The 27,019-nt window shown below is 47.6% G+C and overlaps 1 protein-coding gene and 1 long non-coding RNA gene across 10 annotated transcripts in view; one reads left to right on the top strand and one right to left on the bottom strand.

The window, feature by feature from the left end:
* Positions 1-6,230, top strand: part of CNOT4 (CCR4-NOT transcription complex subunit 4) — a 73,630-nt gene extending 67,400 nt beyond the window's left edge. For 6 of the 9 annotated variants that reach the window (XM_040556096.1, XM_040556124.1, XM_040556108.1 and 3 more), the window contains 2 exons: positions 3,888-4,100; positions 4,856-6,230. In XM_040556096.1, the coding sequence (XP_040412030.1) occupies positions 3,888-4,100; positions 4,856-5,157 (515 nt within the window). In that variant the 3' untranslated portion in view covers positions 5,158-6,230. The remainder of the gene's footprint in view (positions 1-3,887; positions 4,101-4,855) is intronic. The other 3 variants (XM_040556142.1, XM_040556131.1, XM_040556118.1) reach the window with 1 other exon arrangement.
* A 2,069-nt stretch (positions 6,231-8,299) lies between these two features.
* Positions 8,300-15,366, bottom strand: LOC121069672. Its single transcript, XR_005819549.1, has 3 exons — positions 14,668-15,366; positions 14,302-14,484; positions 8,300-13,998 (listed from the first exon to the last, which is right to left on the bottom strand). It is a non-coding gene; the product is annotated as an uncharacterized LOC121069672 (long non-coding RNA).
* Positions 15,367-27,019: the final 11,653 nt, after the last annotated feature.

Raw genomic sequence — 27,019 nt, 5'->3', positions numbered from 1 at the left:
TACTAGCTTTATGGTCAACCATAAACTTCGTTAACAAAAAGAATGAACTAGCTGAAGAGTCTTATTTACTTTCTTCAGGTGGTGGAAGTACTTTGCATTTTCACTTAGACTCATGTTTAAAACTTGTCAGACTCCAGCACAGGCATGCTGATTTAACTGTGTGGTTTGAGTCTTGCTGGGTGGTGCCCCGAGATTGCTCAGGCGCTGTTTTGCATCAGGGTGCTTTGTGACTGGTTGTCCTACCTGGTCGCGGTCAGTAGGTAGTGCAGGAGGCGTTGTAGGGCTTTGCAATCTCTGTCGATCCCATCTACCCATACCCATCAATGCATGTAACCCCTTACCAAATGCTATATTGCAAGAGTAATTGCTGCATTTCTCCTTGGAGGTTTTGAGTCTGAGAAAGCTGAGCAACTTTGGTCATGTTTGTTTGTTGGCTGGTTTGTTTTTTATGGTGCTTTTATTAGCCAAGCTAGAAAACTGTTACAGGCACCTGAGTAATGTGGTGCTTGCTTTTTCTTTGGTGTCAGAGAGCAGTATTTTCTGTCATAGCTTGCTTTTTAGCCCCATAAAACACAACTGTCTGGGAAAGTCACATCTTCTGGAGTTTTGTCATTTGCTTGTACCTAGGAGCATGAGATTTTAATAAATTACATATATGTATATATAGACATGTAGATGTTGAAGCCTTTTAGGACCTTCTTCTCTTGCATTCAGTGATTCTAAGTGGATTTTGTACTGACAGTTGAGATAAAGGACAGTCCTCCTTTGTCTGTCTCGTCTTCCGTTACGGTAAATACTAATGGTACACTGTGCCTGCCCTATAGCCTGTCACTTCAACAAAAAGTGCCAGCCTCTTCTGTTCCTTGAAAAGGTTCCATGGAAAAATCTTGTATTTCAAATGCCTTTTATCCTTCTGGACTCTTATGTACCCGGTACTCTGTTATTCTGTATATGGCAAATAACATGACAACAGTCAACATATTTTCTTAGCCCAATACAGCGTAATGCCATACTGTATTTATTTCCCTATCCCATTAGTTAAAAGTTGTGTCTTCTTGGTGACTTTGACTTCATTAGACTTTCTCAGTGACATTGTTTATCATAGTGTGTGCATGCGTACAGGCATATGTTGCAGGTGTGTAGCTTATTTGCTGTCTCATGGGCTTTGAGGGCGTATTGGGGTTAGTAACACCAGTGATTAAGATCATCACAAGCTTGCAGATCCCCAACACACAGGTATTCCAAGTATGTTTGCTTACATGTGGTCTTAGTAAGCATCTTGTACATGCTTTTTGCCTCTGTAGTAGAAGTAATTAAAGTGAGCTGTATTCCTTGCACAAGCTTTTGGAAGCAGTGGTGTAAGAAAATAGTGGAAACTGATACTGCGCCCTGGGGAGTCTGTCACAGTTATTTCTGTGATGGTGAGTCGGCTATTTTTGTTTGGAGAGCTGAATTTTGGAACTTAGCTCTCATAGGCCTATGGATGTTGAGAGGATTGTGGGCAAAAATCTATCAAGGATGTTTCTGGCTAGCGCTTTTTCTTTTAAATTCCAAATTTTTCAACCCCAGGGTCATGTAACTAGACTTGGAAAAAAAAATTATATATTCTATAGGTCTGAATGAAAAAGTAAGTACACCAAATTATTTAAAAAGGTTTGCGGGCGTTAATATCGCAAGTGAGTTCTGGAGAGAACAGGGAGTGGTTTTGATTTACAGTGAAAGAAATGAAAGTACAGATGAAAGCCAGCTGTATGCACTACGGCTCAGTGCTAAATGAAATTAGAACAAGTCACAGATAAGCCCGCTCTTTTCTTCCAATGTGACTTCCAGACCAGCCCCATTGAACACGCTTGTTGCTTCACGTGGTTGTGTGGACACAGGCATGCTGAAGTTGGGATGCTGGGCTACTTTTCTCATGTCTGTGTGCTAAGGTTACTGAAAGCTGCTCTGAGATACTTGGTGGAGTCAGAGCTGCAGTTCTGTTACTGCTTGGGCTTTTTTCTCCTGAAGCACTTAAAATTTGGATCTGTAGATGGAGCGTGATGCATATAGTAATGGGCAGGCTTTAGGGTTTACTGCTACCACATGACTTTTGAGTTGTTTCTTTGCTTACTGCAGTGCTCAAGTTCTTTTTCATTCTAGTTGAGGTACTTAATGTGCTAACCTCTGAAGAGTGGTTGCTTCACCTGCATGCAGCAGCAGTCTGGCCACAGATGTTCTAGATTTCAGCTGCTGTCCTGCTACCTGTGGGCACTGAAGCACACAGATGCTTGTGCTGGAACAAACTGTGTTAGGCATGCCAAGGGTTAGAAATGAATGCGCTGTCCCAATAGCCATCATAGGTGAAGTGGGTATAGCAGATCAGCATAGTAATTAATTTTGAAGCTCAGCTGGTGGCATGGGCTGAAATATGACTTACTGTTGTGATTTAAATTGCTATAATTCTATACAGAAAGAACATCTTAAGTTTAGTCTTCGTATAAGTGTGTGTGTGTATATATATACATATATATAAATCAGTCTCAGGAGGGAAAGTTCATTATGAAAGCACAGGATTTCAAGTGCGTTACAAAAAGGGGATCGTTGGAGACATCAGCTCTTTCTGGGCATTGCCCTTTGCAAAAATTGCTAAGGAAAGTTTTGATAGCAAGTGACTTTACCTTTTTCAGTCTCCAAAGAGTTGCAAGCTAGGGATATTCTCTAATTTTCTGTGAAGACTTAAATTTCTTCAGTTGTTGGAGTAGCAGTATTCTGTATGTATCTCATAGTAACACTGCTAGTTGACATCAAGGTCTTTTCTTCAATTAAGACAGGCAGAGAAGGCTTTAAAAAAAAAGTCTATTCTAATTTTTTTGTCACGGTGTAGTGCCAGCATACTACCCACTGCTCTCCTTTCAAATGTGTGACAGAAAGCTGTATTTAATATTAACTTGCAGTATTGGCAGATAAAATACTAGGATGCTCTTGTGTCGTTTTGCTTGGGGATTCCTAAAGCAGGAGATGGATCCTGCAACCTGATAGTCTGTTCTAGATAGCATGGTTTACCACTTGTGTGTGGGGATCACTTGCTGTAGTGCTAATAGCCAACTTGTGCTGTAGTCCATTTTCAATACGTGCCTTGAAACTTTGCCAAATAGTTCAGATTTGACTGTTGCAGTATCCAGCTGGTTTGCTTCTAACCAAAGTTTGAGGATGTTGCTGTGCCAGAAATGACTCTGACGGGTCTCTAAAGAATTTTTGCTACTGTTCTTCAACTGCAAGAGGAAATCACGTTCCTTCCAGCTTCATGAGAACCTAGTTACTGTTTTCTTCGGAAGAACATCTGTAGGGCTGTGAATGAGCAAGCTTTAACAAAACAAAAAACTTTTGTGGTATTTCCCTGCCTCCCTGGTTCCTCAGGAAATTTAATCATGTTCGGTTTCTATAGCAAAGCCCTACCTAGCCTTTCTTCATTTTAATATACTTCAAAGAAAACAACCCTTTCGAGCCTGCTGCCCATTGATAAAGCAGATGAATTGGGTTATCTAGCCTGCACCAGAGATCCTTTCATAAAGGATCTGGTAGGCTTTCCCTAATCAATAATGGAGCCACTGTGCCCTTCATTATTTGACCCTCTGAACTGAAAAAACAAATGGGGAAATATGTAATGGGGGAGGAGTTAAATCTTTCTCCCACCCACTTACACTTGGTTTAAAACCTGCCAGTCCCTCTGGATAATTCATCAACCATATAAACATTTACCCTAATTTTTGGACAGGGAAAGTATTAAATGCTTAGCTTAACAAGTAAAAACAAAATCCCATACCCCACCAAAGAAGGACATCTGTTTCTAACTTCAGCTTTTTATTTTTTTATCTTTCATTTTTTTTTGTTGGTAAATCTCCCAGACAACAGCAGTTCTGTAGAGAGTTTAAATATGAAGGAATGGCAGGACGGGCTAAGGGCACTTCTACCGAACATTAACATCAACTTTGGTGGACTGCCCAATGCTTCTTCCCCCTCCAACGCCAACCACAGTGTACCAACGTCCAACACTGCCACCACCGACAGCCTGAATTGGGACAGCCCTGGCAGCTGGATGGACCCCGCAATCATCACAGGTAATCGTTTCTCACTCCTTCAGCTCCGCTGGCAAACCATCAAATGGGTATTTGGCACAAACTGATTTACATCTTGGAAAAAAAAAAGTATGCGGTGGTCTCTTCCAGCTTCCATCCACAAAACCTCAAGGGTCCAGGAATTTTTGTGGAACCGCTAGGCGTAAACTGTCACGTAACCCTTTGCAGTGCATGCCCAGGACCTCTGCAGGCAGTCAGGATGATCAGTGCTTATCCATAGGATCAACTTAGGTGTCCCTTCTGCAGGATGGCATGTCCGGTATGTGCGCCGCTGGTCCTGAGGCACTGGAATCAGTAACTGGACTATGTTATTTAAAAAGGGACGTACTCCACTTGTTTATAAAGCTCTATTTTATAAGGCTGTCTGGTTGTGTTTTCCCTGTTAGAGAGGCTGAAGCATGATTCAAGTAGGCAGAGCAGGAAGAAAAGCATGCAGGGCACAGGTAGGGTTTGGTGTGGTAAGCTCACGGAAACAGGGTCGCAGTCCTCTTGCAGAACGCTCCATAGAAAAACGTGTATCTTACAAAGGAGTGCTCTGAGGGGGAACTTTCTCCTGTCTGGATTTAAATGTTAAATGTTTTGTGGGCAGGATAACATATATAATGTAAAATGTGTTATCTGTACAAACTAATCATGTTTTCTCACTGTTTTGTGCTAGGTTAAATTGACCTCCTTCATGCTCAGCTTATTGCTTCTGCTCTGACTTGCCTGTATCCTGTTTTTTCTTCTCTTTGTAGGTATCCCAGCCTCCACAGGAAACAGTTTAGACACCCTTCAAGACGACAATCCTCCACATTGGCTAAAATCTCTTCAGGCCCTCACAGAGGTGGACGGCCCCAGTGCAGCGCCGTCACAGACACACCACAGTAACCCCTTCGGCACACAGATCCCTCTGCACAGAGCCAGTTGGAATCCCTACTCTCCTCCTTCAAACCCCACCAGTTTCCATTCCCCACCCCCAGGCTTTCAGACAGCCTTCAGACCCCCCAGTAAAACGCCCACAGATCTACTACAGAGCTCAGCGCTGGATCGTCATTAGGAAAGGTGGAAAAAAACAAAACGTTAGAAATGCAGGAAATGTCCCACCCTGACTCCTCCCTATGCCCACCTACTGTTCCCTGTCATATCTTTCTTTCTGAAGAATCCAGTTCCTGATCAAACCTCCCCCCCAAATGCAATGCCATCGCAGGGTCATGACCAGATCTTTTTGCTAAGTTTCTGCTGAAGCCAGTGTTGGAAATACACTGTTTGAAATAATTCCTAAATATCCTAAGAAAAAAAGAGAGAGAGAAATCAAAATGCAGCCTCAATGCTTAAGGAGAATATTACTGTCTTATGTCTTTTTGCACATGAGTATTCCTGCCTAGTGGAAAAGTGTCAGCCTACAATAGGAGAAAAATGCAATGCAGAATCCAGTGCAGAAATACGGAAAAGGTATTTAATTTAAATGAAGTTACTGAACATGTGGGGCAAGCAGTGGCCTAAATTTTGTTTTTGCATTCAGTGTGGCACTACACAGGGCAAATGCTATGTCTTTTTTTTTTTCTTTTCAGAAAAGGCGACTTTATTGTGTCACTCAGTAAGAGGTTTGACATGAAGTGTGTTGAAAGACAAAACACTTAGAGCTATGAGTAACTGGCATGTTGCTGAAGAGTGGTTTAAAGAGGGGAGAATAAGATTTTTTTTTTTAATTTTGGCTTTAGGTTTAAAGTAAACTTTAATGTTTTAAAAGTATTCACAGATTTAATACCTAGTGTATACATAATATAATTATAAGCAGCTGAAACACGAGTGATATTTACTTCAGTCTTTGTCTCCTCTGTCAGTCTCTCTTTCTTTTTTTAAAAAAACAAAGATTCACCTGATTAGGGCACTCTGGGATAGCACTGCATTGGGGCCACATGATCACCATCAGGAGCAACCTCTGACCTCCTCTGCCTGCAGCTTTTACTTAACCCTGTAGTTTCTGGACGTTTGTGCAGTATTGAAAAGACAGGAAAGAAACAGATAAACATGGTTATAACCCAACGCTAAAACTAAAACCAAGGAAATGTACCTCTTTCTTCAGAATTAAAACTAAAATCTTAAATAAAACAGAAAACTTGATGATGACTTTGTGTTTGTCTTTTTTTTTTTAAACTTGGATTTCGAAGAACTGCATCTGGTAAAGCCGTATGTCATTGCATGATTTCTTCCTCCTGTTTGTCTGAATTGAAGCTACTTTTTCATGAAATGCTGCATTGCATGGTGACTTCTGTATTGAAGGGTGGAAAAAGCATAGAAACATTAATCTTTTTAAAGGGATTCTGTTGTCTTTACTCAGTTAATAGTTGGGGGATGAGTGTCTTTAGCTTTTATTGTCATCCTTTTAAATCTGAAGCATAAAAAGTTTGGTTTTGCTTTCTCAATTCAATATGATGTCATTTGGGACAGATAGCATATAATAATGTCAGAATATGTGGCAAGAGAATTCTAGTTACAACTTGTTTCCTTGAGCATCTCTGCTTTTAAAAAAAGGTGTAAAATATTTTCACTGTGCAGCAGGGGATGAAAAGCTCTCAGCATACAGAAAGCCTCCAACAAGCTCTTAACGCTTCCAGCCAGAGATCAGGTTTGGTATTTAAAACCAGCAACCTTATGACTGAGTGCTGGATTGAAGTCTTCGCTGCATAGCTCATGAGAGATGGCTGGGAGCCTGAGCTACTACAAGTGCCTGTGCAAAGGATTTCTCACCGGATGCCAGCTGTACAGTCTGGCTGCCCTCCTAAAATGTTCCCAGTGGGCAGGGGTGAGGAGGGGAATTCACAGCTCTGAACTGCAGGCACCTCATACAGGGAGGCTGGCCTCAGCCTGCGCTGGGATGGAGAGCAGCCCTGAGCTGCTGGGCTGGGGAAACCAGCCTCCTGCTGTCTGCTCTTGAACCTGCGTGAAGTTATTCTAAACACCCTGCTTTACAAAACCACGTGGTGGTGGCTGCCTGCTTTTGCTCTTACCTGTGTTACTTGTGGTGCTGTATTTGCTGTCCGACAGCTGAACTCAGTGCACTCTTTCTGGGCAGGCATTGTTGCTGCAGGTTAGCCCTGTGCCCTGGTTACTTGGAAGAGGGCTTACACCCTGTTCGTGCCAACACCCCCCAAAATAACGACAGTTCTTGGGACCCAGTCAGCCCAATCCCCACTGTAACCGCTTTCAGCAGAAGCAGCTCACCCCTCTGGCAGCGGCTGCGGGCTGGGAGTGTCCTCTGCTGTGGTGGGGCCTGGGCAGCAGGGCAGGCAGTGGGGGGAGCCATCTTCTGGAGCTGGTGGAGGAGGTGCCGGGGGCTTCCCTCCCCAACTTGTTACGGATACCTCTCTTCAGACAGGTTCTCTTCCTGATGCTGAAAACAGGCAAAGCTTAAAACTCTTAAAGTAGCTGCAATTGCTTCCTATTTCACACAGCAATTCATGAAACTTGGGACCTTCGTTGAAACTTGGTACCTTCATCATTTCTTCATTTGTCTCCTTGGCAGTTTAGGATGCACTGAAGGAAAAGTGTGCCTGTGGTCTATTACCACTAAACAGAGGCTTCCTCTGTTCAGGAGAGCTTACTCCCTGCTTGTGGTTGGCCTGCTGACAAACGTATTACAACAAATTTTGTAACTAGAATGGCTCCTCTGTCTGGTTCTGCCCCACTACCCCAAAAGAAAGGCTTTTGCTGGGTAACAGTGGTGTTACAACACTAAAATATATCAGTGCTTAGGTGGACAGTGGGGTGGCTTGTGCTTCTATTACCCTATTTTTATTTACTCTCTGGTACTAATTCCTGTGTCCTTGCTCAGGAAGCTACCTGGCATTTCACTCCGCTCAGCTGTGTGGGGCTCTGCTAGTTTTTCTCAAAGATTTTGGTGAAGGACTGTTCCTACTGCAAGAAATTCTGTAGAGGGACCATTACCGAAAGGAGGAAGTTCATGCATCTGTTTTGTCCATGTGATTATCTCAGTGCGTGGTCTGTTCTTGTTGCATATATTATGAACATGTACAGCTCTTGCATTAAGCCCAGAAAGCTGCGTGACTAAAAATGTGGTGAGCCTGGTCTAGCAACACATTTGAAAGATGTCTGGTAGAGATAAGTTGGAGAAAGAGGATGGATCAGACTCCTCCAAAACTAGTATGAATGTGTGCTGAGGGGAGGAAGGGAGTTGTTAGTTGTGAATGCATTGGTATCAGTTCTGCTGCATTTTCAAGGAATTCTGTTCCGGTGTAGTAATTCTGGGGTCAACAGTGCTGGGCTGATACTAAGGGTTCATGGCTCCCTTTTAATAAGGAAACTACAAATCTCTGGAGTTACAGCAAGGAGTATGTTGGCTCCTAGGTAAGGTGAAGAGCCCTTGAATGAATTTTCTTTCCATCTATAACATCCATTTTCTACTCCCCCATCAGGTGTGAGCAGCTGTCCCCCTACCAATGCAGTGTCCCAACAGGGCTGCTCTAACCATACTTAAAGCACCTTTGCCAACTTCTGTGACAGTTTTAAATCATGAAGTGAGTGGTTTGTACTCAAGTTCTTTAACTCGTAATTTTAGTTTTCCCTTCCCCAATCATAGACTCTGTTCTGCAAAAAGCTTTTATCTGAGATGCTTGTTTAATCATAGGCATTCAAGATACAGGATTTTAGGGCCAATGCAGTGATCTGTAGTTCCGTAGAGCTGATCGTGCTGCTGTGGAGACTTCTTTGGCTTGAGCACATTATTCCCTGGGGTGGTGGGGGAAGGCGTGCACCAATTTCCTCCCTCACCCTTGCAAGAGAGCTTAGGAAAATACACTTGAAAAGATCATAGACCGGTTACCTGGTGGTTCTTGTCTGTCACTCGCCTCAGAATGCATGGTATAAGTTGTAAAGGAGCTTAGGTTTGTTGTTGGTCTCTAGCATATGTAAATCCATTGAGTGGTGGGCACTGTACTGCCTGAGACTAATCCCTTTGGGGAAAACTATAGTGCTGGAATAAAAACTCTCTTAAAAACTCTCACTACTCAGAACTGAGGCGTCTCGAGCATTGAGACGTGGCACAGTGCTTCAAGGGATACTGCACTGGAGCTGTCACCAGCCCTGCCTGAAGGGGTCGTAGGTTCTGCTAAATTCGTGGGGGGAATGAGCTCTAGCAGGCGTGAATTTTCAGTGCTCACAAAGCAGAGATGATGTGTAGTGCTGTTTGCCATGAATGCGTCTGTTAACAACAGTTGCTGCTTCACATCTTCTAGCACTGTGCAAATATGTGTCTAGCTATAGAAATGCTTTCTGCTTCACTGATATGTTATCAGGTTTTCATGTTGAATGTGCCTGTACTAACTGTAAGGACTGGTGTTCCTCCCTCTCCTCCCAAATCCCAACACCTCTTTTTCCCTTGGAACATTCCACCGATGGGAGACAGCTCTCAGATCCTCTTCTATTTATGGCTTTTGCTGTAAACCAAGCTCCTAAGAGGGAAAAGATGATGTATTGTCATAGCTTTGGGATACAGTGTCAGAAATGGTGTAACCTCAGTATGTTTTGGTCTACATGTGAGAGCCCTGTATATGAGCAAGATCTTCATCTTCCCTTCTTTCTGGGGTTTGCTTTTGCCCTAGGCTTACTGCTGTTAGGTTTATGTGGTAAAGTGAAGGCTCTTGAGATGGAAATGTCCAAATGAAGCTCCTGCCCTACAAGTACAGAGACCTAGACCCACTTGTGGGGATGCAGAAGTCCATACTTCGGTACAGTGGAGGCTCAAGGTCAGCTTGGTGATCCTGGCAGCAACAGATTTGTCACCGACTTTGCTGATGAAAATGGACTGGTTCAGGGTGGGGCTGATGCAGTAATACTAGGTGTGGTAAAGTCGTCTGAACAAAGGTGTTGTCACTGGAGGAAAGCAATATAGAAAACTTGTTAATCTAAGCCACCCATGGGAGATGATGTGCCTGACCTCTGGTGCTCCACAAGTCCATCTCCTGGAACACAAATGAGATGAGGTCTTTCAAGTGGGATACAGTCATTGCATGCACTTTCTCCTGGGAAATCTTGCCTGATTACTATTTCTTCCCTCTAGTCCACAAAATTTTAAATTTTACAAATCTCTTGCCCTTTCAGCAATGTCTGGCCGAGGTTCACTATTCTTTTCAGGACCACAATGAATGCTTCTTGGGATTTCATAGCTTTAACATTTCGTTGTTACAGGTCCCAGCATTAACCTTGCCCAGATCTTCAGAGAGGGTCTGAAACCTCTTCTGTCAATGCTGACAGTCCACAGAAGGCTGATGCAGTGAGCTTATCTGAGGAATTTAAAGCTGTGACCCAAACTTGTTGGCTATTTCTAAATAAGCATGCAGGCTGAGGTTTCACAGTGCGGGATCTCAAGCTTAATATCCTGTTTAAAAAAAAAAAAAAAAAAAGAGGATGCATTCTCTGTTTGGGCACTAAGCTGGGAGCAACTGATTGCCATGTTTGCTTGGGACAGAAATTGGCAATGAGACAACCTTGCAGCCATCTCCATTCTTCCTCTGTTGGTTTCTTCTAGTTCCAGGGCCCACCTGTGTGTTGGACACTGCATAAATATAATTAAAATGATTAGATATTGCATTGGATACTGCATAAAATATTACAGCTAAACTTCTTGGAGCTTCAGCTTCCCTGTAGGTAGGCCAGGATCTTAGCTGGAAATCCCATTCCCTAGGGTGGAGAATGTTGGAGTTTGTCTTGTGCTTGGCAGGGGAAAGTGGTGGGAAGGGCAGGCCTGCATGTGCTGCCCCGTTGAGGAAGGGTTAGGTAGATGGTGGCTCCAAGGAGAACCACCAAATTGTGGTGAGAATGTGTGGGACTACAGGCTTGGGAGGGATTTTTTCTTTTCAGTTCACAAATTACTTGAAGCTTCTACGTAGCTACCTTCCTCTGGGCGAATAAAAGCAGGTGGTGATTCCTGTCGCCTTTCTGGGGTGAAGCTGAGCACGGCTCTTCGCAAACTGAACTCAGCCCTTTGCTGTGCTGGTGCAAGGTGAGAAGGAACCGAGGCAAAGATGAAAGGATTGATAGGGGAACTTGTGGTAAAGTTGGGCTTCCTGCCCTCAACCCAGCTTTCTTCCATTGGTTTTGGTTCCCTGCCAGTCTGAGACGAATTTTGAGGAAGGCCTCTCTGTTCCTCCTGCTAGAGGATCTGCTGTCGGAGCCAAGTCTTGGGATCAACTTTCTTGTGGTAGAAATCTTAACTTTTCAAAAAAAAAAAAAAAAGTCAGGTAAATGTTACCCCTAAAGAAACTTTTCAGTTTTGTCAGGTAAATAATTTTTTTAAATATCAGTCACATCAAATGCTTGTTTCAAGTTGACATTTTTCTCCATATGAAAAACTACTGTGTCAGTTTATTGAAAATGTTAACTTTTTGTTATGACACTTCAGAATCGACATCATTCTGGATATGTTTGGCAAAAGATTTTATATCTAAAATGTGCGTCATTGCAGTTTGCAGTGAAAGCAGGTATCAATCTCTATGTAGCAAAAAAAAAAAAATCCCACTTTTGTTTGTAAAGCCTTGCTTGGATCCAAGGAAAAGTGAACTCTGAATGTGCCCCAACTGTATTTCTTTTCACAAAGATCTTGGAGACAAGAGAAACTGTAATGAATTTAAATTTTTTCCTTAAACCATGATAGGGGAGAGGAAAAGAAGAGAAAGATATAAAAAAAACTCATTACGTTCTTCTGTTTCCCTTCTTTTTTTCTGGTTTCGTCTCCCTTCCGACAAGAAGGGAGAAGAAACTGGGAAACACTGTTCCCAGAGCAGATCCTGTGCTGAATCCCCGCACTAAAAATATATTTCAGCAAAACAGCGATAGAGCATAGCCTGTGGATATGGCACCAATGGGCGTGCCAGGGTGCTCCTGAGAGCTGAGCCACCCTTAGCACTGCGTCCAAAGTCGCTGCTGTTTCCTGACAAGCAAGCGTGTTTTCTGCAAGAGGTCTGTGCAGAAATTCCTCCACTGGGGAGCACTTTGGGGCCATGCGGGGAGCGCTGGACAGGCCTGATGCTTACTGGGGACTGACTCAGGGTGTCTCTGCAGTCTGTTCGTGGGGCTGTGTGTTAGGCTTGGTTGGAAAGAGGGAGAGAAAAAGGTAAAGTTAGGACAGGAGATGAAGGGAAACACAGGGCAAGTCTTGTTTTTCCTGTCCTTTCTGCAGCTTCAGTTGTTTTATGGGAATGAAAAGCTTTTCTTCCTTGCAGTATGGTTACTAGTAAGCGGCCACTTCAGGTGTCATCCTCTTCTGAAAAGGATCGTACAAGCTTTAGCACCTCCTGCCTCCCCCCATTGACAGCCAGCCCCCAGACCAGTCTTTCTGCTGTGTGGTGGTGTGAAAAGACGACACAAAAAGTAGAATGGGGAGAGGGGGAGAGATTCCTTTATTGTTACTACAAATAGAAAAGTGTCCCTAGCCCTCTTTCCAGGGAGAAGCAACAGTGTTTCCAGGGAGGTCTACTAAGTAGGTCTTGCATTTATCACAAAAATGTGCTACCTCGCATCTTTTCAAGGAAAGAAGCCTTAATTAAATGTAATGCAAAAGTTGATGGAAACCGAGTTGGCAGCCTAAAACTCCCAGCCTTTGTAGCAGGACACTTTGAGTTTGTACCTTTGAGCGCTGGATGGTAGCGATGCTCGTGGTTCATGTTCTGGGTGCTTGTTCTTATTCCCTGCCCTGCGCATCCAGCAACTTTGGGGCTGCCAGCACCTCTTGACTAATTCAGTAGTCACTCCCGAGATACGAAGAGCATCCCTGCGCACTTCTGAGGCCATGTTTCTCAAGCCTGGTGTGCCCAGCACGTGTCAGGCATGTTATGTATGCCCAGGTCTGCTGGCCAGGCTCTGTGGGTGGTTGCCTGGGATGTGCCCCTATGTTTCCACGCAGGAAATCCTGGACAGAATTATGGGTGTTGTTGCCTTCTGAATGCAAATTACAGTACTTATGCTAGCTCTTCAGGCACTGCTGTTGGTCCTGATACATGTGACGTGAATTTCTAATGCAGGAGAAAAGCGATGAAAAATCCCAAGTTGTTTTAAATGTGCTAGGTCTTTTGTATTAAGGATAAATTCATGTTTTCCTCTTGACTGGTTATCTTTACCCACTTGTCATTGCATCTTGCAAGTCCAAGATTGACTACAGCAATGGGAGGATGTTGCAAGTTCTGAACAACAGGAAAAACTTTAAATCTCAGCCTCCATTCAAGTGCAATGAATTGCAAATGCTTCCACTTATCTAATGACATAGATTCCTTGTTCTGGTAACTGGCACTCACTGTTCACTTTCAGCTTTCAAAAGAGCCCCAAACAGCAAATCAGACTCTTGTGTTTAAAACCTGAAATTCTGCACGTGCTTAGCCTCTGACTTAAACTGGGGTTGTTCTAACTCGGCTTCATGCATCTCACGCAAATGATCAATTAAGCAGCCGGTAACAGAGGTATTTCTTTGAAATGTGCACTTCTGGACACAGGAAACAATAAAAGGATGGTATCAAAAAAGCCTTTCACCATGGAGTGTCCAATTTTCTCCATTTGAAAACCAAGGTGCAGCTCTTGTGAAATTCTTTCCTGAGCTCTGTGGAGCTTCAAGGAATTGATCTTTTAAGAAAAAAAAAAAGGGGGCAGGGGCGATGTGAACGACAGCTTAAATTTTCAAACTGGCCTCCCAAACTTGTGCAAGAGCTGGTGTTCTTCGTAGCTTCTGTAGCAGCCGGGAGGCAGGCCCCGGGTGAGGTCGATGCAGTCAGGTCCCCCAGGCAGCAGCAGGCGGTGGGGTGCCGCGGGGGGCTGTGCTGCCCATGGGGGCAGGAGATGCACTCCAGGGCCTGAGCTCTGCAGGGGCAGCTTTGGCAGGTTTTCTGAGCTCCTGGCAAAGGCAAGAAGAAGAGAGGGCTGTGAGTGGGGTTGTGGCACCCAAGGGAGCCTGCAGCCCACCAAGGCTGTGCCGAGCTACCCCGCTAAGCTGTGCTGCCTTGGGTTAGCTGAGAAGGACTTAGGGAAGGAAGGCATTTCCGTGCACTAAGGGGTCCAGGCCAGGGGTAATAGGGTCGGGGAGATAAGGGAGTGAACACCCAGGCGATGCAGACTTTCGCCTCCGGCTGCTCCTGCCTCCAGCCCCTCTGGCACGGGGCGAGGGGCTGCGGGCAGTGCCCGGGGGGCTGCGCCCTACCTTTGGCAAGCCAGGTTACTGCAGCCTGCGTGTGCCCCCGGGAGCACAGCGCTGGAGAAGGCCGACAGGCGGTAATCGCGGCGGTGGTGCTGCCTCAGCCTCCCAAGGGCTCTCCTCCCGCTCTCCGCCGCCGAGGGGCCGCGCTCCCGTCGCCCGCCCTTCCTCCGGGGCTGCTGCCGCTGCCTGCAGGGGGAGAGCCGCAGCACAGCCGCGTTCCCGCACCGCCGCCCCTCCGTCCCGCAAGCCGACGTTGCCCCCTGCTGTCCTTTACCCCCTCCACCGAGGCTGGGTCAGCCCGGCAGCACCGTGCGGCGCTCCTCTCCTTCCCGGCCCCGCGGCCCCCTCCCGGCCCGGCCCCGCACTCACCCCCCGCCGGCCGCTCGCCCCGGGCCGCGACTCCTCCGTGCCCGCTCCCGCCAGCAGCAGACGGCGAAGGCGGCGGCCAGCGCCGCGATGACGGCTCCGCTCACCAGCGCGGCGGCGACGGCCAGGCGGGAGCCCGCCTGCGGGGCCGGCGGGACGGCTGCGGGCAGAGGCAGAGCGGGACGGGGTGACCGGGCGGCCGGGGCCGGGCCGGGGGGGTGCGGCCCCCGGGGGGCTTCTCCCCGGCGCCCCGGGGTGCCGGTAGCCACGTCGAGCCACGGCCGCTTTGCCCCAAAGGGTTAGGGAACAGCCCAGACCCCCCCCCCGGGCAATTAATTGCCGTGCAGGGGTTGTGGGAGCTTCACAAAATGGCGGGTGACCCGCGCCGGTTCGATAAACAAAAGGTTTATGAAAAAAAATAAAGACTTTTAAACTAATATTTTCTGGTTCGAATTAAATAATAAAGTAATCATCTGTGACAGAAAACAGTGCTTCCAATGTGTCCTACATAAAACACGAAGGTAGCATGAATTAAACTCCAATTAAAAATATGGTAACTGTTGGCTTTTACCTGGAACACCTATTTTGCTTAGCCATTCTCTTGGGAAAAAAAAAAGGAAAAAAGGGTTAAGGAAGCACAGCTATCTGAAAGGAAAATGGGCTCTTGAGGTGGCTTTTCTGTAAAGAATTCCTTGGCAACTCCAGTGGGTGCAGTGCGCTGCCTTCAGAGTGTTCTGGGACAGGTGGACGGGGTGGGATCGCTGCCTGGAGTAAGGCCCATGGCTGAAAGGATCGGGTGAATTGCATTGTGATCAAACCGTAATGGGAAGCTAAATGACATCTGCGTTGTAAACATCTGAAGTTAGGGACGTGGCTCCCTCCCCAAGGTCAAAATAATAGGAAAGCATTTGCTAGCATCAGCAGAAATAGTACATTTTCAAAGTAATAAAATACACAAATTCAAAAAAAACTTCAACCTTACAACACTTACAAAACAACCAAACTAAGATTTCAGAAAGCACAGAGATTTGCTTTTTGTTTCAAAGAGAAATGTGAAGTGTATGAGTTTTTTTTTTCCTTGAAACTGTTTTAAAACTTCTTTATTTTTGGTAACCTGAAATGTGATTTAAAACTGTAGGTTGGCTTTTTTTTGGCTCACTGGAGATGCTTCTGCATTAGGCAGTGTACAAGCTGCAATGCTTGTTTAGAGCTGGGAAGATAAGGTTTGCTAATGAATGTTTTACTGCAGCACTACATGTAAACTATGACAACAAAGTTCATTTATTTTGCTATGATTGCCTTTATGAACGGAAGACACTCACTGATTATCAACAAATTTTACAGCTCTGAATTGACGGGGAATTGCTTTATTTGTGTTTGTGTTTAAAGAGCAAGCTACTTGTGGTGTTTTAGGGGCTGAGCTGAAGCCTCTCCCACTGTAGGACCTACTGAGATGTTCTGCGGTTGAAGCACATTTCTAATTGGACTTTCATGAGATGTTACCTTTTCTAAATGGATTTGCTTGTCTTGAGCAAGTGAAAGAGAAGCAGCAAAAGTTGTCAGACCTTTTCCATTTAAAACCTTTTCTAGCTAGCTGTTGTACCACAGGTTTGCTTGTAGATGTTTTTTGAAAGGGCCCCTAGGTCCTTCTCGTTGGCCAGCATGAGCAATATAGTTTATGCATAGCTATATAGTATTTACAGTTTCTGTGTTTTTGCTTGTTGCTGCAAAAATAAATAACTTTCTCGAGGGCAATTTTCCTGAAATCATTTTATGTAGGCACACAATTCCCAGTGCATGAGGGAGAGCTTTTAAAGCGATATAGAGTTTGTTCTTTTGGCATTAAGCCATTAGTTCTTGATGAGCTCATAACAGAAGAAAATATTAGGGCCATTTGAAAGTGGCACATGCTTTGCATGTGCTTTTATAAAGAGCATGTGTTGGGTTATTACAAAGTTCAGCTTTCTTCCTGCTGAAGTGTTTTGGCTGTGAATTGAAGACCCTGTGCCTGGCACCTGGAGCCGAATATCAGCCAGTACCAGGTTTTGGCCAGCCTTGGTGACTTCTATAGCAGTTAGTGTGAGCAAGATAACACCTGGTTAATGGTCTGGACGCAGGAGTTGAACTCACGCTAAGTAAGTTTTTGGATGACAGTAACTTAGTATGAGCTGTTGGCTGAGGGGAGGCCTCATGGCAGCCTGCAGCTCCCTCACGAGGGGAGCGGAGGGGCAGGCGCTGAGCTCTGCTCTCTGGGGACAGCGACAGGACCCGAGGGAACGGCATGGAGCTGGGACAGGGGAGGGTCAGGCTGGGGGTTAGGGAAAGGTTCTGCACCCAGAGGGTGGTCGGGCACTGGGACAGGCTCCCCAGGGCAGTGGTCATGGCACTGAGCCTGACGGAGCTCAAGCAGCGTTTGGACAACACTCTCAGGAGGTGGACTTGATGATCCCCCTGGGTCCCTTCCAACTCAGGATCTCCTGTGATTCTGTGATTACCCACTGGACCACCTCCTCGGGATTCACCCCAGTGACAAACAAGTGGATTTTTGTAGCTAAGGTTTAACAGCTGCTATGTAAGGGACAGAAAGTTATATAGGAAAACACAGAGCCTCCCTGCGTTCATTCTGCTGTGACAGAGCCTGGAGGCAGGCATGTCTGTGAGCTCTTTGTGGTGACTGCTGGTGGTAAATCAGACTCTGGCAGAAAGCATTATGAGGCAAGAAGATACAAAATGCTGCAATGCCCCTTTGCCTTGGGATGCTCTCTAATATTCTTGAAGGGTGTCAGCCTGATGGAAGCACCCTGCCTTCCCTCCAGAGTGTTTCCTTGTGTCTCCCCACCTGGCTTCCCACCCAGGAGGCATCAGCTGCATGTGCCCAGCTGAGGGCTCAGGGGACAGCTAGGTCACAGCATTGCACCAGCATACACAACTCATTAAACGCTCCTGCAAGCACCCCACTGAAAGCATCATGTTTCACTGGTGCTGATGACCACTAGCTGGGTGGAGCTGGACCTCTGCTGTCCACTCTCAAGGTGGCTGGGACCCGGTTTTATGGGGCCACTGGCTGAGTTTGGTGAGGACCACTGGTTAGTGAAAGGATGGAGGTCCCATGCACCTAGCTGAAACCCTACAGGAGAGCAGAAGGGCTTTGCAATGCCAGCTGGCACTGCTGGGGCTGGGTTTGCTGGCGGGCTCCTTACCCTCACAGCGGGGCTCAGGGTGGCTCCAGGATGGGATGCTCTCCCAGTGGAGGCAGGAGAGCCTCTTGCTGCCCACCAGCTGGTAACCCTCCTCGCACCAGTACACGACGACTGAGCCCAAGGAGACGCCCGAGCCTCTGTCCACGTAGTAGCGTCCATGTTGTGGTGTGGGCAGAGCTGTGCACTGCACTGGGGGAGAAGGGTGGAAATTAGGGGCAGGTGGTGGCAAAGACCCCTGCAGTGTGATGCTTTTGAAAAGGCCACCCATCCCCTGTATCACTCCTGGAGGTCTTTCAAGGCTCTAGGATTTTTTTGCATAACCTTAAAGGAGGGACATAGGAAGTCTAATGGCTGTTTGGGAAGTAAGTCTCCCAGTTGCAAACTCTGTAATGTGAGGTGTTCCTGACCAGCAGAATTGGGAACAGAAGGATACAGCATGCGGGCAGTGAGCAAAGAGTCATCTTTAAGGGACCCTTAAAAGGGTCACCCTTCCTTAAAAGGAAGGGAATAGGCTTTTTTAATACCCCAAACAGGTAAGAAAGTTAGACTCTGGGAGAATATTATTGGGTGGAACTCAAAGCAGTAAAAAATCCTAGTTTATGCTATGGAAAGATACCTTTTCCATTCCAGCTTTTAATGTTTTTCAATTTTTTTATTTTTATTTTTTTTTTACCCCCAACTGTTCAAAACTACCTGGTTATTCTGTTTAGGTCATGGCTCTTTGCATTGCACCCCTTGTATCTGACTGCACCCCTTTGGACTGACTCCCAAAAGCATGTCAGTCTGGATGTATGCTTGCAAAAACCCCAGATATCCCAACACAAGGCAAAGGCAATGTAGATGGGTAGATTCTTGTGTAACAGATATTATGGGCATCAACATCCTCAATTAAAGGAAGACATTGGCCAGAAAGTTTAGCCAAGCTTAAAGCATGCAGGTAAAAACTTGCTATGTTTAGTTTTTGAGGCAAATTCAAAGTGCAGCAGTAAAGTTAATGCAAGAGAGCCTTGTTTTGCCTCTGGTTTTGCTGAGATGATGTCAGAGGGGCTGGCAAGAAAGCATCAAGTTGAGTAAGATCAGACTTTCTCCAGGTCCATCAGTGTTATTAAGAGATAATAGATGCATCTATATGCATAAATTTAGCAGTGGTAGGGACATTGCCAGGATGCCTGGACTGGACCTGTTATATGGTTAAATTGTCTGTCACTGGCTAGCACCTTCCCCAACAATCCCTAGTGACGATGTGAGGATGAGGTGGTTCAGGGACTGTTCCCAACATGCACCTTGGAAACATGTAGTGGACAGAGGTTTGGAAGGTGAAGGTTCAACAATACAGCATCAGGCAGGTGGGTGCCCTGTGGCAGCCCTAATGCCATGCACCCCTCACTGAGGAGCTGCACCTGCTCTGCTCTAGGAAGCTGATTAAAAACCATAATGGCCTGCAGCATTTGGAGATTATTTGTTGCTTTTAACAAATCTCCATCCTCATTTTTTCCTGAGGGCCACAGCTCAGCCCATGGGGACAGGGATGTGTTTAGTGAGCTCGTCCCCTGGCCAGAGAGCTGGCCTGTTGTGATATGCGTAGAGGTTAACATGGAAGAGAGCTTTCCTCTGTCAGGAAGGCCGTGAAGCGTTGTTTCCTCCCCGTACCTGCAACCCTGCCTCTGACGTGACATGTCCCTCCCAGAGCCCACAACTGCTGTGGCCCCTAGGACCACATGAAGCCCTGCAGCCCCTACATGTGCCCTACGCGCCCTCTGCAGAAGAACCCGCGTGCCATTGCAGAGGCATCCCGGTGCCTCTCCTACTGCACCATGGGGCCCCCAGCAGCCCGAGAGGCGGGCAAACGCTTGCTCGAGTACCTGAGATGTTGCTGTGCACGTAGGTCCCGTTGTCAGAGTCTCTGGGCAGCCCCTTCCAGATGTGTCCTGCACTGGGCAAAGCAGTCATGGGCCCAGCAGCACTGCTCTGGGCAACACTCAGGCAGCTCCAAGACAATAGGCAAAAAGCGATGCATTTTCCAAACCTTTGTCCCATCATGGTTTGGGGAAACACAGCATCCTTGAGCACCCCGCTGTCCTGTATGCCTGTGTTTTCCCTTTGCTTCTGAGCAGGAATCAGCTGGGCTCTTAAGGCGTTAAGCCCTGAGCAGCAAAGCTAGCAGCCGTTCTCCTCCCCACAGGCACAAGCCCCCCATCCCTGCTCCTAGAACTGCCTGCCCCACTCTAGCTGCACGTTGCTTCCCTCCGTCCCCCTCCCACCCAGGCAGGGCTCCCACAGCCTCCCTGCACCCCACAACCCACTGCCCCAGCCCCACATTGCAGACTGGGCAGAGATGCTCTGAGCTCTGCCGAAAAACAGGCAGCTGGAAAGGAGCAAGAGACAGCAAGCGCCTGGGGTCCATCTTTTACAGCTCCCTTCTGCAGGGACTAGCTGTCACCACCTCCCCAACCATCTTGGCTTCCCCAGGTGCTGGAGCAATGCGTTGGGAGCCTTCCTTCTCTTTGTCTTCGTCTTCCTCCTCATCCTCCTCGTCCTCCTCCTCCTCCTCTGCCCACTGACAGCAGCCAGTGCTGGGTATGAAACTGCCCTGCTGTTTTTTTGCAAAGAGCTGGTGAGACCCCTGGGCAGCAGCCCCTCCCATGTACATTTTTTCCCTCCCGCCACAGCCCAGGGTTGATTTTCTGTAAACACCAGTGGAGCTGGATGTGTGCTGCCACAGCCAAAGTGGTTTTGTAGTAGCAGTTCAGCCCGCCGCTGTGGGAACCACAGAGAAATCTGTTTTCCCTTTTTCTTGGGCTTTCCCCTGCACAGCATCTCCCTTGGCCTTCTTTGTGATGTTTTATAACTGGGGAGGCTGCAGTAGTGACCGGCTCCTGCCTTCTGGTTTGTAAGCCACCCTTGCCTGCCTTCATCTGCCTGACTCCCTGCACAGGGCTGAGGTGCCCCACATTGCCCCAGCACTCCAGACCGTGAGGTTTAGGAGCAGGCAGTGCCTCCATGCCCGGGCTTTGCCCAGCGGCCACAATACCAGGTGTGTGACCAGCGGGGCTTTGCACTGGTTGCTGGCACATCCCCTGCTGTGGTTGCCTTCTCTCTTCCCTGCAGCTCCGCCCTGCCCTGTGGGTCTCTGTGCCCCCCATCCTGCATCCCTGCCTCTCCTGGAGCAACCTGGGACTTACTGCAGCTACAAGGGTTAAAGCCCAGCCAATTAGTCATTAACAGCATTGGCACAAATGCAAGGAATACAACGGCCTTGGTGGCTGGGCATGAGGACATTTGTAAGTGTTTGGCAGGGAGATGCTCTGGCTTTGTGGGTCATTTGGTTATGTTTGGTTATGTCTTTTACATCCAGAGCCTTTAGCCACAGCTTGGGAGCAATGCCTGGGTGCAGGCTGCCTTGGGCTGGCTGGTGTGCTTGGTCAGGCACGGCCACCTGAAGGGGTCTGGGGAGAGAAGTGTTGCCTCAGGTGTGTGGGCAGCTCCTGTTTGTAAAACCTTATGGTTTTTGTGTGAACCGGGTGATTTACTGCAATGCATGAAGGGAAATAAATCTGTCAGATGGAATCAAACACCCATCCCATCCCACCCCACCCCACCCCATCCCACCCCACCCCACCCCACCCCATCCCACCCTATCCCATCCCATCCCATCCCACCCCATCCCACCCCACCCCACCCCATCCCATCCCATCCCACCCAATCCCATCCCATCCCAGTGGTGCAGCAAAGAGGAGAGCAGCGTTTCTGGGCAGAGGCAGGGACGCCAGTCAGCAGTGAGCTGCAGCTGCTCCGTCTCTCACTTTCCCCCATTTGTCGTGTCCCCTTTGTCCACATTCCCCCTGCCCACACTGCTGGGGGACCTCCCTTGGGGGGTGCCCCTCTCAGTCCAGCTGGCTGCCCGGTGCACCTTGCTGGATGTGCCCTTTCAGCTGCCATGGGGGTACCCTCCAGAGCGAGGTCTCCCTCCCCACCCCATGCAATGCCCTGGGCCCCACTCACACCCTGTGCTGTGACCCCCTTCACGCTGACACCAGGCAGTGCAGTCGTGCTGCAGCCCTCCTTGCATTGCCCGGGGGTCTCTTGTCACCACCTTGGGTTTTTGGACCAGCGCACACCCTAATCTCCCACTCTGTCCGCCTGTCCGTCTCTCAGACACCTCTTCACATCTTTGCCTCTGCTGGCACCTCGCTGGCTTCTTTCCAGGGGATTTATTTGCTGTCTCAGGAAAACTTCTTTCAGCCTCCCATGACTCATAATGATCTTGTGTGAAAACAACGGTATTTTCTTCCCTTTCTTGGCTAATCCATCTTAAACTGTGAGCTTTCTTGGCTGCCCTTGGAGAGCGGGATGGGGGGGCCCATCACCCCCTGCTAGCAGAGGCCCTGCCTGGCGGGGTGAATATTGCTGCTCGCTTGCTTTTTGTTGGTGTGGGCCTTCTCCGGCTGCACCAGTGGGGCTCACGGGCTAGCCCCACCACCGCTGGCATGGGGATGGGTCCAGGGCAGGGTCCTCTGTCCCCCTCCCTGCTGAAGGAGGTGTCCCTGCACTAAATAGCTGGGGACCCAGCTTGTGCCACAAGCGTGGCCCCCGGCACAGGGCCAGCGGCCGTCCCCGTGTCACATGCTGAGGAACAAATGGGCTCGGCGTGGCCCTGGGGACACAATAACCACGCTTGAGCTTGTGCTCAAATTGCTGCATAGATGACAGGGATTATTCCTTTGCTAATGCTCTAAAGAGCTATTCCAGAGCCCGAAGGAGATGAAGGGGATTATTATTGTGGAATTAATATCCTGCCAGGGAGAGATTTCAGCGCCGTTCCCCGCACCGAGCTTTCAGGCGCTGGCAGCCTGTGCCGAACCAGGAGCTGGGCAACAGGCTGTGCAGGCCCGGGAGCCCGGCTGAGGCTCGGGCATGGAGGAGCATGTCCGTGCCCTGGCTTGGAGAGCCCTTTCCTGGTGGGAAGGAAGGACGGGGGAGCCACAGATCTGGGGTCTTGGCCAGGACTCCCACCTTCTCGGTGGAGCAGAGCAGGACCGGGCAGGTGATCTCCTTCGGGCAGCCTGCGAGGCAAAGCGCAGCTGCCAAAGCTGGCTCAGAGGCACCTCACACCGGTACTCAAGTTCTCTGCTGGTCTATGGGGATTCCCGCTTAGGGATAAAGCTTTTCTTAGCCAAGGCGGTGTTTTCCCCTACCTTCTCCTGTGCCCCTTTGAACCTTTCAAATCCCCCCTATGCAAAAATGCCCCTCACATCCTCCCACCCGCATGGTTGTCCTGGAAGATTTTCCCCTCCAGTCGTTGCTCTACAGCTTCAAACCCAGCACCCATCAGCTGCAGAGGCTCTCCCATCTCCCATCCCACATCCTCACCAGGCCAGGCTGCTGCTGGTCCAAGGGGGTGGCAGACTTTGTCCCATCCCCATGCCCTGCCTCCTCTCACTCCGGTGCTCCTGGCCGGAGGAAGCAACACCTCCCTTCCCCTGGCACAGGCAGCCAAGCAGAGGTGTGCTGCATCGGCACAGCACTGTGAAACTGAGGAGGTGTCTCCTTTAATCTCCTGTCAGTGTCTTGGCCCACACCCTCATACCAATCTCCTGATTTTGGTAGAGCCTCCATCAGCTCTGCGGTTTGTTGTTGTGCTGCTTTGACACCAAAGAGCACCAACCCTAGAGAAGAGCAAGCACTTCTGCCTTGAAAGACAAGGATGTCTGGAGGGGGGGTCCTGGAGGAGCACAGGTAGATGAACTCTGACGATAACCAGAAAAGGTTACGTGGTTTCGGTCACATCATGCCCCAGGGTATGGCCCGCCTGGGGCTAGCCATGGAGATTAGGTGGGGCAGGGGAGGTGAAGAGGAGACCCCTTTGCCATGGGGAAGCACTCATCTCATCCTCTGGGGCTGACGCACTGCCCTGGCAGCAATGGGATCCAAGACCCACACTGAGAGCAGGGCTACAGGTCCAGCTGGAAGAACAGCGGCAGGAGGAAAGAGGAAGAGAGGGGTCAAGGCAGACTTGCTGGGAGAGCTGGATGACTGTAGGGCTCTTGCTAGAAAAGAGCTGAGTGAGCTTAAGCATTGCACAAAGCCCAGGGGGTGTTGCTGCTTGACTAGAGCCTGTGCAATTTCACTGTGACACTTGCTTTTGCTTGCACAGGAAAGTGGCAACAGGAATGTAGATGTGTGCCTTGGTGCCCCACTTGTTTTCTTGTCCTTTGGACAAGGAAAGGCAACTGAGAGAAGTGGGAGGGGAAAGGTGAGCACAAAGGTAAGTCTCTGGCTGGGACTCTGCACTTGGTTCCTTGCAGTGCCATACAGATCCTGTTTCAAAAGTAGAATGAAATGATCCCTGACTCTTTAAGGGGATTTACTCTGGTCATGGTTATCCCCCTGTTGTGTTTTAATGTAACATCCTTGCAGGTGAACTTTGTTGTATAACCCAGGTACACTGCAGTGTGTTGCATTGGTTGCACTTAAGTGATAAGACATTTTCTCATAGGAAATACTGTCTGCAATCCAAGACTAAAGCACTGTGTTAATCCAGTCTCATTAGTGAGCAGTGCAGAATTTTTCTGCAGAAGCTGAACTTCCACAACCAAACACGAAAGTAGTAATTTCAAGTCAATGAACACGAGTGAGCCTATTTGCTTGCAGAAGGTTCCACAGACAGAAGGACAGAGAGGTATTTTGAGACTCAATTACTCACTGCAATCCATTTGCATAGCTCTCTTGCTAGTTCATCCTTCGTGCGAACCAACCAGGGCTAGATTTGTGGAAGAATGAACCATTCTCCAGGGAGATGTTTCCAAATTTTCCTCTTCTATACCACATTGCTTTTATTTCATAGCTTCAAGTTCCCTCTAAACCCACAGTTTCCCAGCTGGGACAGCGTGAGAAGTTTGTGGCAACACTGTGGATGAACCTGCCCTCTAAGCAAGGGGCTTGATGTGAATCACCAAGTCTGCACTTCCCTGGGTTATGTGTGCACAGCCCCACAGGGAGGGACTCATCTCACTCATCTTCAGACACCTTCATCTGTGCTAGTCTCTCTTGGTTGTTGCATAGTTCAGGAAAGAAATGGCACTTTCTTTACCTAGCCTATTTGGGACTCCTATTTTAAGATCCAGTGGAAGTTGTAGAAGGGCCTATTGAATTCAGAGGAAGCTCATGTATCAATGTCTGCATTGCAGATGGGTAAAGTTGGTAGCAGACCCCTTAGCCATCACAGCAGTCTGTACCCTCTGGCAGCAGAGGGAGCTGCCAGCACATTCAGATTTGTCACTCCACAGGTTTTGGGGACAATCGCACATGGCAGGCACTTGCCACATCTGTATCTACCTGTACGGCTTGGAAGTCACCATGCTGGTGCCACTCTATCTGCAATTTGGTAGGGACACCTGTCTGCTAAAGAGTGCAGGGAGTTCTTTGGATGAGTTATCTCAGGATGGCTTTATAAGTTGATCCATTATTGAAATGCTTCCTGGAAAAGATTTGGAGTGTCAGGGAGAAATGTAGAACGAGAGAGAAAATGACCCTGTCAGGAGAGTCTGGATAGAGGTGGTCCAGGCTCTCTTTGTGGGTACAAAGACTTGGGGTCAAGACTGAGGTTCTCAGCTGGGTCTCCCATGTCCCCGAGATTTTCCTTGACTAGCAGCTTTTAACAGTCAATTGACTTCTCCTGTCCCCAGGGGCGTAAGCCCAGACAGCCTTTACTCTTGTGAGCAGCTGGCCAGGTAGCTTGATGGATAACACGGTATGCCAGACAGAGAAGCCTAAAGGGAATCCATACCACAGTTTTTGGTTTCATTTTCTCACACATCCTGAGTAAGTTGAATAGGCGGATGCCTGCCCATCTATTCCTAATAACAACCCCCACAATTGATTGGGCTCTATGAATTTATGATATTAGTAGTTCAGCATGCCTCTTTGCTAACTGAATAATTCCTTGTTCCAAAAACCTCACAATTTAGTAATTTATTACTACTCCTGTTGTATATATACAAATATACACAAGTACATCTACAGATGATGTACACAGACATTTGCATACACACAGAGACTTCCTACACCCATTGTTTATTTCCACGGTCAGCGCATTCTGGGCTGAGGCACTTCACATGGTCTCCGTAGATTTCTGCCTTGGTGTGTACATTGTCCTATTTCATAACCTTTTTCTAGATTACAGATTACAGCATTAACCCTTCTTTGGCCAGAGGCTGATACTGTTAAATTGTTCATTCCTAATAGACCTACTCTTATGTCCAGGCTTTCGGCTACTTAGGACTTATTTCCTGCATTTTTTCATGGAAACCTGCACTCTCTTGGTGCTCTTAAGGTGCATTTTTGACACTGCAGAGTTTACCAGAATAGCAAAATGATTTTTTTTTTGAGAAAAGGAATTGTTGTTACTGATGCTTTTTTTATTATTATTATTTTTCCCCGCATGTGCTAGCCTAGATGATACAGGCAGCTAGCCCAGATGACAAGCATTGTAATGCACCTTCCACTTTGGGTTGTTACGTAGGTTTGTATGCCAAAGAGATGAAGAAACCCTGATTACTGAATGCCATTTTAAAAAAAGGACTGGGGAGTCACTGAACAGGTGTTGGACTGAAATTACGAGATGGGAGATTTTTTTGATGCAAGGTCTTTTAAAAGTTTACTGGGAAGACAGGGTAACCCCAGAGGAATATTGTGCCACAACTTGACAAAAAACAAAACAAAACAAAACAAAACACAACGAGAGAGATTGTGAGGCACAGAGACTGGCTAATTCATGGAATGGAGAAGGGTGAATGGAGGATATCAGAACACACAGATTTAGATGGCTGCTCCAACAACTGCACTGCATCCATCCATCAAGAAATGCAAGCAGGAAAGTACTTTTAAAAAATGAATGAAAAAAAATCTAATGCTCCTTTTCTTGGAGCTTTGCAATAGTGCATTCTCACTAGTACTGTGTAATGGACACTATCAGTATATATGGTGCCATGTGAAACTTTGTATATGCAATGAACTGCAATCATACAGTGCACTAGATAACAAGAGATGAGCAAGTCTATAAAACAGTACCTTTGTGCTTCTCCCTCTGATGGGAATCGATAGAGTTGAGGGCAAAAGTGTCTAGGCTAGTTTCACCAGGAAGAGTTCTCATTTAC

The sequence above is a fragment of the Cygnus olor genome, chromosome 1 (genome assembly GCF_009769625.2).
Source record: "Cygnus olor isolate bCygOlo1 chromosome 1, bCygOlo1.pri.v2, whole genome shotgun sequence".
Taxonomy (NCBI): Eukaryota; Metazoa; Chordata; class Aves; order Anseriformes; family Anatidae; genus Cygnus; species Cygnus olor.
The sequence above is the reverse complement of the archived record's forward strand: the minus strand, read 5'-3'. Positions and strand labels throughout refer to the sequence as shown.